The sequence below is a fragment of the Pseudopipra pipra genome, chromosome 10 (genome assembly GCF_036250125.1).
Source record: "Pseudopipra pipra isolate bDixPip1 chromosome 10, bDixPip1.hap1, whole genome shotgun sequence".
NCBI lineage: Eukaryota > Metazoa > Chordata > Aves > Passeriformes > Pipridae > Pseudopipra > Pseudopipra pipra.
Window position 1 is genome coordinate 22,855,898 of NC_087558.1, and position 19,846 is coordinate 22,875,743.

A 19,846-nucleotide genomic window follows, 5' to 3' on the forward strand; every position below is an offset into this window, starting at 1 on the left:
TACCAGAGCATGGAAAGCCATGCAGTCAGCCCAGCGAGGGTCCTCAGTGTAGGCTGGGATGCCCATTCCCACATGGATCACAGTGGAGGAATAGGAGTTTGGATGGAAAGGAATTTGTCAGCATCCAGGATACTTGCAAAGGGCTCGGGTACCTCTGTGGCCTCTTAAGAAGCACTGACACAGCACAGTGTCTGTACCAGCACACTTTGACCACTGGGCACGTCTGTGCCAAATATGTATTTGTGAGAATTTCTGACAATTCAGCTCCTGTAGCTTTCCAGACTGTGTCATCAGTCACCAGCTGCATTGAGGTATGGAGCTGTCAGCTCCTCAGGGAGTAGTAATTAAAAGGGACATAACCCACCTGCTTGGTGATGTGCATGTGCTTTGTGTCATCCAAAGAATTTTCATTTACCTTTGGTGATGCCAGATTACTGTTTTCCCATTTCTTGCTCTATCCACTAACCTGCTTCTCTTCTGTTCTTCCCGTGCTTTTCTGTAACTTTTGTCCAGGCATCCTTGCACTCTAACTTGGATCTGTTTGTAATGGTGTGTTTCATTCTTGTCTCCCTTCACGTGGGCCCTGGCAGTGGAATAACATGGAGACCCTTTTCACTGCACAGCTGAAAGACCACCGATCTATGAACCCCTGCCCGGTTTACGATGAGGTCTCCGGGAAGCTGATCCTGTTCTTCATAGCTGTCCCAGGAAAGATCTCCGAGCAGCATCAGCTCAGGACAAAGATTAACCTGGTACGCCTCTGCTACGTCACCAGCATGGACCAGGGGCGCACCTGGAGCGCTGCCCAGGATGTCACCGACGGCACCATCAGGACCGAGTACAAGAACTGGGCCACGTTTGCGGTGGGGCCGGGTCACGGGTTACAGCTGCTCAACGAGGCCCGGAGCCTGGTGATTCCCGCCTATGCCTATCGTATCTTGGACCCTAAGCAGCACCCCACCCCTCATGCCTTCTGCTTCATCAGCTCTGACCACGGCACAACGTGGGAGCTGGGCAACTTCGTGGGCGAGGAGAGCGCGGTGGAGTGCCAGGTAGCGGAGGTGCACACCTGTGGCAGGAAGGTCCTGTACTGCAACGCGAGGAGCACCAGGGGAGCCCGAATCCAGGCTGTCAGCTACAACCATGGGCTGGACTTCGAGGGAGGCCAGCGGGTTGAAATGCTAGTGGAACCTCCCTTTGGATGCCATGGAAGTGTTACTGCCTTTCCACCTCCCCCTGATGCCAGGTGCCAAGACAGTTGGTTACTCTATGCTCACCCTACAGACCCAAAGGGTCGAAAAGATTTAGGAATTTACCTCAACAAAAGCCCTTTAAATCCAGCACACTGGACAAAACCTAGCATCCTCTTCAGGGGCCTGTGTGCTTATTCGGATCTGCAGTACATGGGTGTTGGACCCGATGGCTCACCCTTGTTCTCCTGCCTCTTTGAATATGGGACCCGCCGGCAGTGCGAAGAGATGATCTTTGTCATGTTCACCTTGAAGCAAGCCTTTCCCTCAGAGCTCTGAGCCTCAAGCCTTTCCACCAGCATCCCTCCAAACACCACCTTTGCTGATACTTTTCACTGTCACTTCTCATCTTTGAGCAGGAGGTTTTTTGTACTCCTGCTGCACACTTAGTTTGGCGTTGGCTTGCGGCGTCTGTAGATTATGAAGTCTATTAAATGTAATACAACTTAATGTGTTTGGGTTTGTTTTCTGTTGTCTGTTCTCCCTTTTTGCCTTTCCCTTTGGCTGCCTTTTTACACATCCCGTGCCCAAACCAAGTGTGACCTTTGTATGGGGCTTCTCACCTTGAGGTCTCCGATAGACTGGATCGATGTAACGCTGCTGACAGTGTTCCCAGGGACTGCCTGGGAACAGATGGCAGCAGTTTTATGCTGAGTGGTATTTAGTAAGTTGTGGAGAAAGTTCTAGAGAGGGCACTGGGCTTACTGCCCTATATCTGGTGTCACCTTCTTCAGGACACTGCTTTGGCTCTGCTTAGGAGTACTGCTTCTCGCAGACAGTGTAGGAATGTGGCACCTCTAACTTTCAGGGCTTGCTGGCTCCTTATTTCAGCAAGGCTGTGTGATGTCTTGCTCTGGGGATATTCCTTGCCCACTTCTGCAGTTCGTTTGGGGTTGCCTTGCTGAGTTCCCAGGCACCCCAGGGACTTCTGTCAAACTGAACCTTCTTCTTACTTCCCATGCCATGTCCTTGCTTGCTTGCCCTTTTGCTTACACTGCACTGACAAGCTGCAGTTTCTCTGTAGGAAAACCAGAGCCTTGTGTGCTCTAGCTGCTCCCTCTCCCTGGGCAGTGGCAGTAGGGGTCATGGAGGACACCAGGACTCTTCCACATCTGGGGACAGGACAAGTGGCCGAAATGGCATTTTGCCTCTATTGGAACTGCAGGATCAGGACAGGTCTGCAGAGGGAGCTCCCAATTTAGAGTCAGGAGGGGAAATGCTTGCTGGTCTTTCTAACACAAGTATGATCCATGCAGCTACTGCTTCTGTCGCTGGCAACCCCATGTCTTTTTATTACAGAGTATTACTGTCATATGAGGCAGTATGTCAAACAAATAACATTGCCCCCCTTCCAGTAAAAAAGCACCTGTGTCAGAGGGAGGGGACCTGACCAAGCCCAGAGCAGCACGAGAACACTCAAACTGGAAGGCTTTCCAACATAGGCAGATTTTCAGCAGATTTCTGAAGGAAACCATTCTAGTTTTGGTTAGAGAGACACTATTTCTGAGGCTCTGGTATGGTTTGAAAGGAGGCTTTATACAGAGAGCAGACAAGGGACCCACCAGAAATGAATGGGTACCAAAGGAGACATGTCAGAGCAGGTGGAGCTAGTGTTACCTATGCCTCTGGACAAAATTCTGCTTTATGAACCAGTCTGTGCTTGTTTGCTGGGTGCTGTATCCTGTGTGTGTGCACATGTGGAATGGCTGCAAGGAAAATATGTTTGTTTGCTCTATTGGTGCAGAATAACACCTGCTTTCCAGAGCGCTCTCAGAACACATCCCCTTGGAGAAACACTAGGATCCCATAGGATCCTTGGCACTGTCACTGCTCAGGTCTGCAGGTCCCTGTTTGCTCAGTGCCCCTACCCTGTACTTTTACTGCTGGCAGCTTTCAGGGGTGGTGGGAGAAGGGGCCCTGATTTTTCTCACTATCTGAATTTGTTTCAGGGCACCTGGAGGCTGCAGGTACCAAGAGAGAAATGAGATCTCATGACCTTCACAGATAACCTGTAATTTGCCAAGCCCTTCCCAAGCAGCAGGTCAGTAACATGCTGGGCTGGCATAGCAGAGTGGCTCAGGTAGCCAGTACTTTGTGGGTATTACTCATGTGCTCTTCAGATGTAGGCCAGAGCCTAAATGCACCTTTGTGGCCAATAGCCTGTCACTGATGCCTAATCAGGTACTGGTATATTTAGACCTCAGCAAAGCTACCTGCTGTCCTATAGATTTAACCTCCTCATCAGGTACTATGGAATACTTTTGTTTCATGACATGGAAATGCATATTTAAGAAGTTTTTATCTGGTCATGCCTGGCAGTTCCCATGATGATGCAGAGTGGACAGTCTGGCTACACGTGGGGGGTTGTGTGACCAGTGTACATCTTGAATGATGACAGTATTTATTTACTGGTTCTGGACAGGCTGGTGAGTTGACAGCCAGCTGGTACAATACTACTACATCTGTAGAAAAACCAGTTTATTGCAGTGTCTGAGAGATGGGGTATTATTTCAAGGCTAACGAGCCATTAGGGACCACAGAGCTGTTTATGTTAGGGGATTGGGATTCACCTTTTGAGCAGCTGGAGCTGTATTGTGCTTTCTTTTACAACTAAGAAATACTCACAGAAACCAGCCTGCACATCCAATTCCCACAATCATCACATGTATTTGGATCCCTTCGCCTTGTTAATGTCTCAAAGTAAAGGAGTTGTGTGTGGCTGGACAAGGGATTTGAAGGAAATAGCAGCTAAAAACTGAAGTTGGTGGAGGGGTGGATAGGAATTAAGTATAGACCTAAGTAGTCTGTCTAACAGCTAATTAGATGTCTAACCAGGAGTTGTACCTGCTACCTTGTTTAGCTTGCAGAAGATCAGGAGAAGCTTTCCAAACACAGTTTCATTCCAGCAAAACTCCTGGGGTGATTAGCAGCTCTGTCCACTCTGCATCCAGATATGTGTCCATTGCATGGAGAGCACTGTGAGGCCAAGCAGTGGTTTAACATTCAGAGCTGTTCTGCCTCCTGCTGCAGCTGTGCTCCAGAGAAGCTACTGGAGGTGCCAGAAATCCCAGGCAGTTGGTGCAGGTGAGGTTAGCAGTGGTCTGTGGGCAGGCAGGGAGGAGGAGCTGCACGGTTCCTTTGCCATGTGCAGACACTCCTCCCAGTGGGGAGAGCAGGGTTTGTAACCCCTCTGTAGCTTACAGCCACTGCCCATGCACAGCCACTTCATGGCAATCAGCACCTGACTGCATTTAGGCTCCTGAATCCATGGCAGTTTGTCTCCTGGAGCCCTGTGTGGATCTGGGCTAAGCTGAGGGTCGGGTCCAGCTGAGCTAATTTTGGTCTGCAGACAGTGCTTGCTCAGCGTGGTCAGGAAGCCCTGCACGGTGCAGTTCTGCTCGTTTAGCAGGGCGCTGTTCTGGCCACACAGCTCTGAGCTGCTGGTGCCCACAGCCTCATCTCAGAGGCAGAGGTTAAGCTGGACACTGCAGGGCAGGTGTCTGGAGAACTGAAAGCACCAGGAAGGCCTGCAGGAATGAATGCTGGGTTGTGCCGGTTCACTCTCTCTCCATACCCACAAATTCTAGCCTCTCCCTATGCAATGACAGTCTGCTCTCTCCTGCCTTGCTGTCCTTGCTATGTCCATGATCCAGGTACTGTGGTTCTAGTACTTCTCCTGGCTCTGTAAAGCAAGGTTTGCATAGGGTTAGGAGGATCTATGTCTTACCTGGGAACTTGCAAGTCAGAGTCTGAGCTCAGCTGCTGCTTTTAGGTATAGCTCAAATGTGGATGTGCAGAAATGCTGCCTTCCAAGGCAGAGTGGTTGGAGGAACAGAAAAAGCAACCAATTTTCCCTCACAGGCAGTGCCCCTGTAGCAATGTCCTGGCTGGCTGCAAACGTGTCCCCTGTGCTGTGCCTTGGAGATGCAGCACTGAGCAGCCACCCAGCACAGCTGAGGGACAGATGTACACACCAAGAAAAGGGAAGTGAAAACTCCAGTTCTTCCCTCTCTGACGCAGGTTGCCAGACACAGCTTTGCTCCATCCCACCTTTGGGGATTTAGAGTAGGAAAGATCTTTGAATTCATCTCACAGTAGCTGACAGGGAGCTTTGGTCACGAATCCCCAGTGCAGATCAGCCTCTCAGTCTGCTGTGCGTGGAAACGTGCATCGTAATTTTATTCTGTTCAGTTCTTTGAAGTCCCCTCCTCACACCTAACTACCTATGAGGACTAGTCAAGGCAGGAATGGGGCAGTCAGTGCTAGGTATCCTAATGCACAGTGTGTTTCTGATCAGAGATTTATTTATTGCCCTTGGAGCCCTGTAGCGGGTAGGACAGACAGACGGAAAAAGGTGAAAACTCACAGGGTCTGACAAGAGATCGTAAATGGGACAGCAGGCCACCAAAGCCTGGGGGACTGAATCTGTGAGGGAGCAGAAGAGATGCCCAGCTGGGACTTTCTGACATGAAGGGGGCGGGAAAGGCAGGGAGCATGGGCTTGCAAGTCACTTCAGCTGCAGCATGAAGAGGAGAGCGGGGGCTGCAGGAACATGTCACGCTCACTCTCTGAGCTGTTTGAGTTGAGGAAGTTGTCCGTGGCTGAGTTTCCTTTCCCTCTCTGTGCTATTGAAACAGGAAGCTGGTGAGCTGAAGCTGGCTGATCGTTACACACAGACACACAGGCAGCTCTGGCAGCTCCTGGACTGGAATTCAGGTTTCCTCCAGCTCCAGCGATGGATCAGTGCTGGTACCACGGCAACATCACTCGCTCCAGGGCTGAAGACCTGCTCTCCAAAGTAGGCAAGGATGGCAGCTTCCTCGTGCGGGCCAGCGAGTCCATTGCCTCGGCGTACGCGCTCTGCGTGCTGTAAGTACGGCGTCCGCCCGCGCCCCCGCACCCGCTGACCCTGCTCGGGCAGGGGCACCCCTGCGCCCCCCACATGGGCAAACAGCCGCTGGACCCACGGGGAACATGCAGCCCACACCAGAGCACCTGACTGGGCCATGGGGCAAGGAAGGGTTGGGATCAGAGCCAGGCTGGACGAACCCATATCACTTACTGCTGTACCGCTCACGCTGCCCTTGCGCCCGATTCAAAAGGAGAGAATAATCAAAGGCACTGCAGCTGTGCTCTGAGAGAAAATAGCACCTTGAACTTTTGGCCCCTCTTAACAACTTGGGTCAGGTATTTACCTTGAACAACTCCAGTACTGAGCTTGGTACCCTCCCAGGCACTTTTCTTGCCTTCAGTGTGTGTTTGACCCACCTGCTTGTACTGTGTCCCATTCAACAAAAGCTGAAATAGTTCCTGAAGCTGTGCATGGTGCACCTGGCACAGCAGTGATTCTACCTGCATCATTAATGTGGCTCATGGGGTAAATGTTTCATGTGGGAAACAGGGAGAGAAATGCTGGTAGCCCTGACTCCCCCATTCTGGGAGACCAGAGAGCAAGGCCTCCTGCCTTGGGTTTATGAGGGGCAGGTGTTATTCCTGGAGGCAGGAGAGCAGGGGCCAGAGGAGAGTAAAGTCAGTAGGTAAAATCTGAGGTGTTTGACTTTGCATTAGAGAGATAAGACAGTTGCTCCCTGCTTAGGAGAGATGAAGAGAACCCCCTTGGGACCCTGTTCTGCCCGTCAGATCCTCTTTGCTGCCACCGCACAGCAGATCAATAAAACTCATTGCATCCTTACCCCACATTAAATTACACAGGTTTCTCCTTTTCCTTCTCAAAGTATATTTCTTGTAGTGGTGAACGTGGTGCTGCTGTTTATAACTCTGTTCTAACTGCTTGCCTCTGAGGTCAAACTTCTGCTGACAGCACCGTCTGCAGCAGAGGATTCATGTGCAGAGGAGCCTGGGGCTGGATAACTGCCCTGTGAGCATAGGTGTTGGACTGCCACAGTGGTGGCTGGGTCATGGGGGTGTTTTCAAGATCCAGAAAGCCTTTGTACCTGCCTGTTCAGGTGCTTGTAACAACACAGGGAAGAGTTTTGTCTTTCTGGAGGGAGCAGAGAAAGAAGGCCAGCTGCAGACGAATAGGCAGGCCAAGCAGGAGGCAGGAGAGACAATCATCATCACTGGCCAAGGGCCCAAGCTGCCAGTCAGGGAACACTTTACTAGAACAGACTGTTGCTTCCATTGAGCAATTTTAGTATGGCCCCATTGACATGACTTGTAACTAGTTGTACACAAAACGTTTTTACTGAGCAGTGGTGGGGATTATAGTAAGGGAAGGTGCTGCAAAAATGCTAAACATGCATTTGCATAAATTTTTCCATTGTAGATGTTTATGCAGCCGATTTTGAAAGCCTTTTGTGACTTGAGAGACATGGGATCAGGAAATAGAAACAATATAATGACCAGGATTTTCTGAACCGTGAGCCAAAGGTTATTTTCTGAAATCCATTCTGAGGTGGTGATTAAAGAACTGGGGAGCACACAGCCTCACCAGGCAAGAGCAGCTGGAGCTGAGGTGTGAAGTGATGGCAGAAATTTCACACAAACTGCTGTCAAACAACCTAACAAGCCTTCAGCTTATGCTGGTTTGTAGTTAGTTTGTGGAGAGAAAGAGTTAAACGTGGCGAATAAGTCTTTCCCTCTGAATGTCTTCTCCATAAAATGGGCAGCTTTGCTGAAGCTGAAAACTTCCTCAGGAATATATCAATTTCAGCTGTGTTAATGACTGGGAGGTGTTTGAGGTTTGGGCTATTCAGTTACTTCTGTTTAAAAAACAGAGAGGCTGGGGACAAAGAATGAGGGGACTTGAAAGCTGACAGCAAAATTGTTTCCACAAAAATAGAATTATTTTGAAAGGGAGAAAGTATCAACTGTGTATAGATAAGGAAAACAAAAACCATGAAATTTCCTCTGAAAAAGAAATGTCATATTCTACAAAGCTCTTATATTTATTGGGCAGATCAACTGAAAACCAGCAAAACACTTATTATTAGAATGTCACAGAATGAAATAGTGATTTTATTGAAGAGCTACTTCAATAAACAGAGGAAAACAGGATTTGTATAAATATAGACAAGTAAGGGATATGTATTTGCAGGGCCTTTAAGAGTGCCTCCCCTCTTCTTCTGAAACTTAGAGCAGCAGCTTCTAACTTGGGGAGTGAAAGGCTGGGGAACGCTCCTCCCCTGCACTGCTGGCCCATGGTCACACTGCCCCATAAAAGGCAAGAAGCAAAGCCCTTTTCCTCCTCCTTTCTCTGTGCCTGCACCATGTGATCTGCCAGTTTATTGACAAGAAATGGGCTCTTTAACTCACCTGGAGGGGAATGCCTGGATCCTGAAATCCGAAAGAGCCTGCTTAGTGTTCCCTGCAGCTGAACTGGTACCATTCCTCCAGGGGATCTTCTGCTGGTGGATCATCCATGGATGACTGCAGGATTAACAACTCTTTAGAGATGACCCTCAAGGGCTAGCTGCAGCTTTGGGACCCCTCTCAGCGCCTGTGAGATGCCATGTCCAGCTCCCCTGCCTCTCCCACGGTGCACTTAGCACCATGTCTGCCATGGCAGCCCTGTGTAGGATCTCCAGGCACTCCCAATATGCAGGTCATCACCTGCACATAAAAACACACAGCAGGAGAGGAAAGAGCAAATACCAGCCTTGTCCCCTTTCCTCCTCTGCTTGATTGAGAGGACAGAGAGACGAAAAAGTACTTGGAGACCTGTTTAAACTGGGGCTGATGTTTTATTTACCTTCCACATGGACAGCCTGAACAATGGTTAAGCAATTCTGAACTCAACCCAGTTTTTAGGGAGGACCTGGAATGTGGTGGTAATTGGGATCACACAACTTGACAATCAGGATGCCAAGGAGAGAAAGCCTAAGGGTAAAAATGAAGTAAGAGTCCCAGTCTTCTTCATCCACATGCAGTAAATTAGAAGACTGCTAAAAAGGATTCCTGCTTTTGATCCCAGGAAGTGCTCCTCTCTGCACCTGTCTCATCCAACTGCCCTTCCTTCCTTGTTCTTCCACTGATCTCACCTGTCCTCAGCACAAAGCACTTTACAAGGTGAACTCTGTGTGATGAGGCACTTTCTGTGGAGGCAACACGAGGGTCCTGCTGTGACCCAAGAGCCATTGAGCTGGTTCGTTTATCAGTTTCATAATCTCCACACACACAAATTGTCTCTCATGAGCTGCATGAGCAGTTCTGCTTAGCCCTGTTTGCATATCAGCAGGAGGAAATGGTGTAAGAGAGCTGCACTGACAGATAAAAACAAACCCCATACCCTTTCTTGGGGCATATCCTCATCTGGCGTTGATTGCCCTGGGATTGGTGACACTAGCAGTGCTGTGGCTGCCCACAGCAGTTGGGGATCATGTCTGGGACTGCCAGCCCTGTCCCAGATGTGTGAATGAACAGGTGCCTGTGAAATGAGCTCTGGGAGCAGTTTGAATTCTTCCGTGTCCTTTGCATTAATGCCATCAAAAGATGCACGTTCATGTGTGTGCACGACCAAATTCTCCAGACACCCTGGAAAAGCTCAGCTATGATCTATGAGTAATTTATTTGCATTTCCAATGTCTTTGTGACTCCTTGTACAAAGCTGCCTAAAATCCTGGCAACCTCTTCTCTCTCCTGCATGGAATGATTCTCAAAGGCATGTGATGAACAGACTCACGATACAACTGTAAAAGAGATTAGGATGTTTTATCAATCTGCCTGATCTCCCCAGTGGGGGGGCTGACCTCAGGCCACATTTTGTGACAATTCCACAGGTAATGCAGAGTTTCTGTTACAGCCAGGGAAGCTCTGAAAGCGGATTCTGTTCTTTCTTTTGAGAGGAAGGTGTTGAAACCAGCACTGTTTGCTGGCTCAGAGAGATATTGTATGCTTTAACAGAGTGCTTTGCAGGTGACTTAAAAGATTGTTGTTCACTTGGGAGAAAAGTAAAAATATATCTTTTTAGTCAATACTTCTTGGCTGAGATCTCCAAAGCTCAACAGCTGCTGAGGAAGGTCAAATTTGCCACCTTACAACACTGCTCAGGCTTCACTTGGGCTCTTGTGCACTGATGTGACCCTTCACTGGGAAAAAGGCTCTTCCATCCCCCCTTAAATAAGAATCTAATAGAATTTAGCTGGGACAAAGTGTTTTTTATGGCTGATCTACAGATGCACATGTACAGTGTGCACCCACACCAGGATGGCGAGATGGGTTTTCACTTAGGCTGTTTAAGACTTGTGGATGAAAATGTGCCTAGCAATCAGCTCTTGTACTGAGATTTAGCTGAAATCTATTATTTGTTTTTTCCAATACAAGTCAATGCACATACTAGCCCTTCAGTTTACTTATTCACTGCTGATTTTGGCCCCGTGTCTTTTGGCTTTCTGCTTTTCCATTCCTTCCTGAGCTGCCCTCTCTACTGACAGCTAAAGCCATTTGGTATTTTCTCTTTCTGGCCAGAATGAGAGTTGAATAACTCACTCTGAGCTGATGCTGATACCACTTTCTGCAGTGACATCTGCAGATGTGTCAGTGACCAAGAACACTTCAAGCTTGTTTTAGTTCACAGACTCCAGGGAAAGCAATAGAAATGTTTAAACCTCTTGTGCATGAAGCCATCTGTATGTCTCAGAATGTCCCAAAGCCTGTTCTCACAGGGGGGGGGTACCATGCTGAGATTCCCTTCTGGACACGTTGTAACCACATCACCTGTGATCTGTTCCAGGTTCCGGAATTGTGTCTATACCTACCGAATTCTGCCTGGTAAAGAAAACAAGCTCGTTGTCCAGGTAAGCCCTGCTGTGTACTATGTTGGCCCACAAAGATGGCCCTGACAGCTGCTGGGTTTTAAAGCAATTCTAACACCAAGAGAAAAAGGATACAAGGAGTTAAACTAATGCCCTGGCCAACACAGTGCTGGTCTCCAGTCCACTGCTGGGCAGATTTTAGTCTTCTGTCTGGTCCTGCCATGGCCATCAGCACGTGTCACTTAACACATGACAGGTTTTATACAACTGAGAAGTGCAGCCCATGGAATACCTTTTCCTCTGAAGCCAACTTCCTATCAGTACACTGTGGATCTTTTCAATCCAAAATTGCAGCACAGTTTACCTACACCCAGAGAACGTAAATTGAGTTCTGGTCTCAGGATCCAGAAGGTACTAGATTGAGGGCAGGACTTTCAGACCTTCTGTTTATTCCTATTCTGCTTTAGTATCCTAAATGAGCCACTTCCCCTTCCTGTGCCACCTCTCAGCTCTGGTTTTCTTAATATAGAGCATGAAACTTGGGGTGGGGAGAGAGGCATGGTCTCTTCCAGCCCCAAGAATTGGGCATGGGTTTATTAGGCAGCAGTGGGGCTGCAGCTGACTCCATCCTCTTGGCACAGCCAGTGCTGCATGGGCATTCCCTGCAAAATTAAAAGGAAATGCCCAGGCTACCAGTCTGCCCTGCTATTCAGAGTCAGTCTACAATCATTCCCTCCCATTTCAGATGACAACCAGCTTCCCACACTAGAAATCAGATTTCTACTGACTCCACGTGTGGCTCACATGCCTCACATGCACCATGTCACTCGTGTATTTCCTGATGTGCTTTGGGGTCACCAGTTTCTCTTTGAGATCTGCAGTAAGAGGCAGCATATCTGAAACTGGAGGCATCAGGTTAGTGAGAACAGCAGAGTGCTGGCAGCTTTCTTTCAGCTGTAGGTTGGTGATAGGAATTGTGGATTGTGTGTCCTGGGTGCACACATCCAGCTTGGCTTCTGCAAGAGCCACTTTTTGGGAGCTCGAGCTGTTCTTAGGAGCCCCACTCAGATGCAACTCTGCACAAACACAGCTGTATTGCCACCCAGGCCAATTCCAGGCTCTCAGCCCTGTGCTCCAGAGGACTCTGCCCAGGGCCAGCCACCATATCCCACTTGGCCTCGACAGCTGGATTCCCCAGAGTCATTGAGATTCCTCTGCCTCACTTGCACTTCTGTTTTTAAGGAGGAACTGGCAGTGGGACACTGTGCCAGACTTGACCTGGGTCTGTATGTGTTACTATGGCAGGTCACCAAAACTCATCCACCTTCCCAGAGCACTGGGCAACACCATGCAGAGGAGCCTGTGCAGGCTGGGAGCAGGGCTGGCACGCAGCTGGAACCAAGAAGCTGCCATTCTGATCTGGCTCCACAGGGTGCAGCAGCCTGTTTGTAGGAATACTCAGTTTTCCCCCATCATCTGATCTAGCCCAGCCTTACCATCATAAATAATGTGTCTTGGTGTGTTGTGGTGGTGTGGTGCTGTGATGGTGGCATGTGTTCAGAAGATGATCCATTGTTTATCATTGCTCCAGTACCCAGAGCAGCTGCAGGGGTCAGGGTCTCATTGTGCCAGAGAGCTCACAAATGAAGCTCCCCTGGGCAGGGAGAGTGTTGGGGGAGACCTGAGGGTCAGCAATGGGCACAACTACTTATGTCCACACCAGCTCTGTGGCAGGGCTGGGGTGGGAACCTGGCACTGCTAATGATGTTCTTGCTCTTTGCCCTGGCCCTGAGGTGAGGAAGGGACATTGTGGAACCCTAACTCTGAATGGCTTTGGAGTATGAGTCTGACAGCTGCTTTGTCTTTTGGAAAACAAGCACAGAAATGATCCTATGTTGTTTATCCCCGTGGGAGAGGAAGAAAGGTAGGTCAGAGAGTACCTGCAAAGGCAGCCAGATAGCCCCACACTTTGTCCCTTTGTGTCCTGGGCAAGCCCTGTCCCCTCCTGGTCCCTCAGTGCCCCCCTGGCATGTCGTGTGAGCAGTGCTGTCTGCAGCCTGGCCTGCAGCCTCTGCTGGCAGGACACTGGTGCCAGAGCAGTGGGGGTTTGGAAGCTGATGGAGAGCCCTGTGGCCGTGTGTGCAGCCCTGCAGGGAGTGCTGAGGCACAGGCTGGCCCCAGCCCTGCCCCCAGGGAGCTCTGTACAGCCCACAAGGGTGCCAGCTACACTCCCCAGCTCGTGCTGGGTCTGAGAGTGTTTCTGCCGTGACAAAAGGGCCTGTTTTCATGTATGGCTGTTCCACTTGTCTGCAGGTCAGAGCCCTGCAGCCACAGGAAATCCATATTTCTCTCTGCTGTAGCAATGGGCAGTTCTCATGCTGGATCAAGGTTTATGAACATGTAATTTTTAAGATTCTCTTGGGATCTGTGTTGTGATTGTGAGGGATTTCTCTTGTTCCTATGTCATGGGATGCAGAGGGACTGTGGTGGAATACCTTTGTAATCTGGGTTGCCAGGAACTGTAGGTTGAATATCAGGAGTAGGCTAAATAAAGTGTGTTGTTAACTCATGTTTTGAAGACAAAACACCTCCTGCTTTGTGCTGCCTTATTCCAGTTCTGTGGGAGAGGCAGAAGAAGGGGGGTGGCTTCTTCTGGCAAGAGAGGGACACAGTGAAAGTGGTAATTGAGGCTCAGAGGAAAAACAGTCTCATGTGGTTGGCTGCTGTTCTTGGTACAGTGTTCCAGCTGGGCCAGGCTTTTTTTGGTTGCTTGTCTGTTGATTTTTGGATAAAACAAAAACTACTTCATGTGTGTTACAAGATCAGACTTTTGAAAAGATTACTTCTGTGCAAGGATATAAAAGCTGTTGAATAGGATGGAGTGCTGACATTTTAAAAAATCCCATTAAAAAAGGAAGGAGTCTACTAATCCAATGGAATTAGAGCAGGTGTTAAATTAATACAGCAATCGGTAAGTGCTTTTCATTTCTGAGTTTATAAAAATTATATAGGAAAAATTCAATACTCAATCCTGAGATCAGCCTGCATTAGTTATGAGCCCTGATTGTGCAATGTGACCTTTTTTTTTTTTTGCCTGCACAGTGCTCCTTCCTGAAAAAAGCTGCCTTCCTGCCCAGAGCTGGGATGTTGTCTGTCAGGAGCTTGTCATGATTGACAGCAGCTTCAGAAGAGGTCCCATGTCACAGCTACATACACGGCACATGTGACAGGACAGGCTCTCCCTCTACCACTTGTGGAGATTTTTCACCTTTAAAGCTGCAAGCTGCTTCACTTTTTCATTGAGTCTTGGAGAGGCCATTTCATTTTTCTCTTTTCTAGTTCCATCCCCAGTGGAATGATACTCAGTGTCATTTTTTGCATGGTTACATTATCTGGTAGCAGAAAGGGAGGTGTGCATTTTTGCATTCTGAGATGCACTTTTTCACATTCAGGCTGAAGAAAATGATATTTGCATATGTCCTTCCAGCATTTTGTGGCATGGTCTGATGTGCCATTGGGATTCTGCACCTGCAGCAGCTCTACAGCAGCTAGCATGGTCAGGAATCCCTCTGGCCTGCCATATCTGGAATGCAGCTGGTGTCCTCCCAAAGCACACTGGGCTGTAGAGGTCACCATCACAGACTGTTTTCTTTACATACAAAGGAAATCTGTCCCCCTTCTTTTCTGGAACTGAGTAATTTTCTCCTTCCATTACTTGAGACTTCAAAATATGGGCAAAGAAAGCCATGGCTTGGATGAATCAAACTTGCCTCCTGCTGATGAAAACATATTTAAGGAAGGAGGGTAGGAGTAATGAAAACCCCTTGAAACACAGGATCTGAAAGAGCCAGTAGAGATCTTTAGGCTGAGAACAATTAGTCACAGATCTCCCTGCTGCCTGCAGACTCTCACTGTAGTGAAGCACTGAGAGCTGAGAATAGGAAGAGAGCAAATAACAGTTCCACAGAGATCGAGGAGCAGGGCACGAGGCTGGAAAGAACTGCCCCTGAGGTGGTTGAGCTGCTGCCTGGGGGTAAGTCACAGCTGGACTACTTCACTTTCTTCTCTGGGAAAACAAATATGATTTTCCCTTGCTCCAAAGGGGAGGCATAATTAATGTGTAGTTATGGAATGTTTGGGGATTAGCTGAGTGTAATCATGTTTGTGCAAAGAGGGGCGAAGCAGCAAAGGAGTCCTTGGGCATCGCAAGATCAAGCTAAACATGAGAGACAAACTAAAGACACTAACATTGTCTTTGTTATCTAAGCACCTATAGTCAGTTCTTGCCATCCAGATTCACAGAAGATATTACTTTCCTGTGCTGTCACTTAAAGCACCTCGTTTATCCAGCTGGCTGAGGTTTCAATATGACCCTCTTCACTGCCCAATCTGCATTCCTTATGATCTTAGCATCCCCCCAACAAATGGGGAACTTGGCCCAGTCTGAGGATTGGGTTACCAAAAATAATTTTAAATAGCTATCCCTGGTTGACCTTACCAGGATCAGAGGATGTGTATCAGTATGCATCCCCCCACTTTAGATGTGCAGTCAAAGCTGTCACGTAGCCAAAGGTGAGTTGTATCTCTCTAGTCAGCAGGAAAGAAATGGGTTTCTGATCTGGATGGGCTGAACTGTCCTTAGTGGGTCCTGTCTCTGTTGTCTAAAGAGCCCAGAGAACCCCCTTAAACTGCCAAACTTGGCAGGCTGCAGTCAGATAAGGAGATTCCCAGTACAACTGTCTCTTGTTCAGTGTGAGAAGGCACTGAGGTCAAGAGCTGCTGTTGAAAAACTGTGATACTGCTTTACCCAATGCTTTACCCTGGCTTGCCTCGATATACTGCTATTTTAAAAGGTCACTGTCAAGAGTATAACCTGCCTTGGGAGTGAGAGTGCTTGAAAGAGGTGGTGAGAAGGAGGAAGACACTGGTGTTGGCTGGTCAGTGACTATGGATTGGTACAGGGGGGTGTGGTACCATTGTTAAAACCTGGTGGAGTTTGATCTCTTATTTCTGGTACATCTCAAACAGGAGTTCCCAGCTCGTGTTATCTGCTGGCTGCAGTCAGTCAGTCAGTTCTCAGGGGCAGCTAGATTGCATCTTATTTTCTGCTCTTGGCCAGAACTCATTTTCTGGTCTGTCAGATAATGGTTCATAGGTTGTTTGCAGGATCAAGCACTGGCCTTGTGCCACTGCACGTGGAGGCTGGGGGAGATATCCTGATGGAGAGATGGCACCATGGCACAAACAGGGCTGGCTCCAGAGATGCCCTTAGAAAAGCTGCTGAGAGAGAGCCAACCTTGTATTTGTGGGAGCAGCTTTGGCTTTTAATAAAGGTGGAGTCTCCTTAAGAAACTGGGGCACCTGTAGAGCAGCTGTCCGTGCCAAAACTGCACTGGGGTGGCCTCACCTTGAGTACTGGGGGAGTTTTAGTCACCACAATATAAAAAAGACATTAAGCCATTACAGAGCATCTGAAGGAGGCCAGGAGGGTGGTGAAGGGCCTTGAGGGGAAACCATATGAGGAGTGGCTGAGGGCCCTTGGTCTGTTCAGCCTGGAGGAGACTGAGGTCAGATCTCATTGGGGTCTGCAACATCTCCCGAGGGGCACCGGAGGGGCAGGCACCGATCTCTTCATTCTGGTGACCCGTGATAGGAGTTGAGGGAATGGCTGGAGCTGTGCCAGGGCAGGGTCAGGTTGGATCTCAGGAAAAGGTTCTTCCCCCAGAGGGTGGTTGGGCACTGAACAGGCTCCCCAGGGCAGTGAGCACAGCCCCAAGGCTGCCAGAGCTCAAGGAGTGTTTGGACAATGCTCTCAGGGACAGGGTGGGATTGTTGGGGTGTCTGTGCAGTGCCAGGAATTGGACTGGGTGATCCTGATGGTCCCTTCCAACTCAGCATCTTCTGTAACTCTGTGATTCTATAACTGTGTGCTGTGTCTCCTGTGCTGTGGCAGAGTCTCCCTCAGCCTGAGGAAGGCACAGCTTGCCCTGCTTTCCCGTGGATGTGACCTGGTGCTTCAGCTCACTCAGGTAACATTCCCGTTCTGCCCCCCAGAACTTGCATCACACGTGTTTTTCTACAAGCTCAGGGCACGGGCGTTGCCTGACCACTGCTGCTTCCTTCTAGCAAGGTGCTCTTCCTTGCCCTTCTTGCCAACCTGTTTGGTTTGTTTGTTCCCATATTACCCTCAGTCTGCTCTCCCATTCATGCCACCAGCTGAGCTCTTGCCTCAAGCCATGTACCTGCCTTGAGATAGGGTGGGCTGCCAAGGATGGAGGCTCCAACCACCCACAGTGCCTTGAGAGCTGTTTGCATCTTCTGGCTGCCCCACAGGAGAGGGCAGAGATGGAGCTTGGCTTGAGCAGGAGAAAGAGCCACTTTGTATTTTTAAGCAAAGTGGAAAATTTAAAAAAAACCTTTCAGGTGAAATGTTTCATTTTGATTTTGGGCTTTTCAGAAGTGATCATGGTGTTGCCAGGATGTTGAAGAAAAATGTTGTTTCAGATGGAAAAACTGGATCACTCTTTTGAAAAAGTCCAGATAAGCAATTTTGAACTTGTCACCTTCTTTTAAAATTAATAAGGGAAAAGGAAATTGAACAAAGACTATGCCTTGCATAGCACATGCTCCAATCCCCTTCATTTTTTTAATAAACTTTTTTTTTTTGCTTTGAGCAAAACTGTTTGATCGATTCCAGAGTTTTGTGAGCATTACTTTGTTGTGAGAAGGAATTGCTAAAAGCTACCTTCTTCTCATACTGCACAAGAGACTGTACTACAGTAAGGAAAACATAAGAGTTTTAAAGGTTATTGCCTGTCTTTTTCTTTCCACTTCAATGTCCCAGGTTTGACAGAAAGCAGCAGTGCATGCATCTTCCTGCACCCCCTCTGTGGGTGAATGTAGGAAACATTGATTTTTGCAGTTGTAGTACCAGATCATCATTTCTGGGAGAAAGAACACTCCTTGCATTTGTGCTGAAATCCCCCAGTTAAACAAATTGCTTACATTATACTTACTACCTGTTGCAAAGGGAGGGCCTGGCCCTAGTTACCTGTGAGCTTTGCTGACTTCAGTGAAAATTATAGATGCCCTGGCAGCACTGTTTTACATTGAGTGATCATAGAGCTTTTTTTTTTTTTTTAATTTTTCTGGTAATTTTTTTCTGGTCTGATACAGGGCTGTGACAGGAAACAAGTGTGCTATGAGAATGTTTAGAAGGCAAGCCAGCAGCTGTGACTCACGGTGCCAGCTGACACAGGGGTGGGGCACAGTGTACTCTGAGGCTCCCAGGAGGTGGAGAATCCCTAAACACTGTGTGTAGGGACTTCTGCTGAAACCCTTCCTCCCCAGCATGCTTCTAGAAACACATTTTTGGGGAACACCTTGATTTGTACTCCCTCTGGATGTGGGTTGGCTAAATATGCCAGGATGAGCAAGATCCTCTGTCCTGGGACGGGCAAGATGTGAGATGAGAGGGCTCTGCTCACGTCAGCCACCACAGGACTGTCCCTGCTCCGAGCAGGATTTGTCCTGGCCTCTGTTTATGAGTCCTGCAGGGTGGAGCTGGGCCTGGAGGCTCCATCCGGAGTGGGAACCTGCTCTGGAGCAGGGCTGCCTATCCTGCCAGCAGCATCTGATAAGAGCTGGGAGTTTAGGTCAGTTCCTGCATTCCTGGTGTCACTGCTGCTGTCACCAACATCAGAGGCCTGGCTGTGGCACAGGCAGCACTGTCAGCCCTGCAGAGAGGTGCAGTTTTTGTTGTCTCCTCATTGCCACACTGCAATCCCAATGTGCTGTGCTGCTCTGACTCGTGTGGCCAAGAGAAGGTTTCCTGTAGTAAGGACTTTGTGATTTGCCGTGGATTTTGCTGATCTTCCTGTATCTGATCAAAACCTTTCAGCTGGGGAATTGCTCTTGAGCTGGTTTCAGTGGGTGATAAAGCAGAGCTCACTGTTTCAGGTGAGGCTCAGCCATTCACCACTGCAGCCACTTCTGTCCCTGCTGGGTGAGGGGTCTGTACCTCTCAGACTGATGGCAAACCCTCCTGGTCTCCAGTGGGGACGGGGCAGGCACAGGCCTGCCCCAAATGCCCGGTGCAGGTTGCCCAGGGGCTGTGAGACATCCCTGTCAGGGCAGGGTAATGATGAGAATGGCACTGATTCCACTGGAGTTAGTTCCTACCACAGAAAACTCCATGTGCTGGTGGGACTCCACTGGCACGGAAGGGCTGAGGGATAATCAAGGGGATTACTTTTCTTGGAGAGAAACAAGGGACAACTGGACATCCAGACAATACTTATGGGCAATGCATTGAAACATGGGTAGGGCAGCACATTTCTTGTATGTCCAAATGCATAATTTAATTATACTAAGCTTCATTTTATTACAAAACCCAGTAGATATTAAAATTTTAATGTTTTTCAATATAATTTAATGTTGATTTAAATAAGTTTGTAAAGCTCTTTACATGTAAGACTGAAGTTACACATGTATCTCATGTTTCTGCAAACTATCCAAATCTGTTTATACAGGAAAAATGTTTTTTTTCTGCTGTTGCATCTGAGGTAGGAATAAACAGAAGGCATTTCACAGGTTTTGGAAAGCTGAAAGAAGCAGCATTTAATAAGAGAACTAGGTATTTCCTGAAACATGCACATTCCTGCTACTGAATCTCTCAGTATACAAAATTCTTCATACAAACAAAGCATATCCAGCTTTTGTCTAGTTTGAACCCTTCCAGAATGTTTCCAGTTTCCTGAAATATAAAAAAAAAATGTTCAGAGAAGATGGCTTAAATCAGGCTAAAGTGGTTATTATTTTGTTTTTCAAGCTCCAAGAAATGAAATCAGGTATTTGGAAGTTAATGCCATGAACTGAAATCCC

The 19,846-nt window shown here is 48.3% G+C and overlaps 2 protein-coding genes across 8 annotated transcripts in view; both read left to right on the plus strand.

The window, feature by feature from the left end:
- NEU2 (neuraminidase 2) overlaps positions 1-1,700 on the plus strand; it is a 36,497-nt gene extending 34,797 nt beyond the window's left edge. For 4 of the 5 annotated variants that reach the window (XM_064666723.1, XM_064666722.1, XM_064666724.1 and 1 more), the window contains one exon: positions 591-1,700. In XM_064666723.1, coding sequence (XP_064522793.1) covers positions 591-1,529 — 939 coding nt within the window. In that variant the 3' untranslated portion in view covers positions 1,530-1,700. The remainder of the gene's footprint in view (positions 1-590) is intronic. The other variant, XM_064666725.1, reaches the window with a different exon arrangement.
- Positions 1,701-3,206: 1,506 nt separating this feature from the next.
- Positions 3,207-19,846, plus strand: part of INPP5D (inositol polyphosphate-5-phosphatase D) — a 53,595-nt gene continuing 36,955 nt past the window's right edge. For all 3 annotated transcript variants that reach the window (XM_064666710.1, XM_064666711.1, XM_064666709.1), the window contains exons 1-3: positions 3,207-3,291; positions 5,888-6,119; positions 10,942-11,005. In XM_064666710.1, the coding sequence (XP_064522780.1) occupies positions 5,986-6,119; positions 10,942-11,005 (198 nt within the window). In that variant the 5' untranslated portion in view covers positions 3,207-3,291; positions 5,888-5,985. The remainder of the gene's footprint in view (positions 3,292-5,887; positions 6,120-10,941; positions 11,006-19,846) is intronic.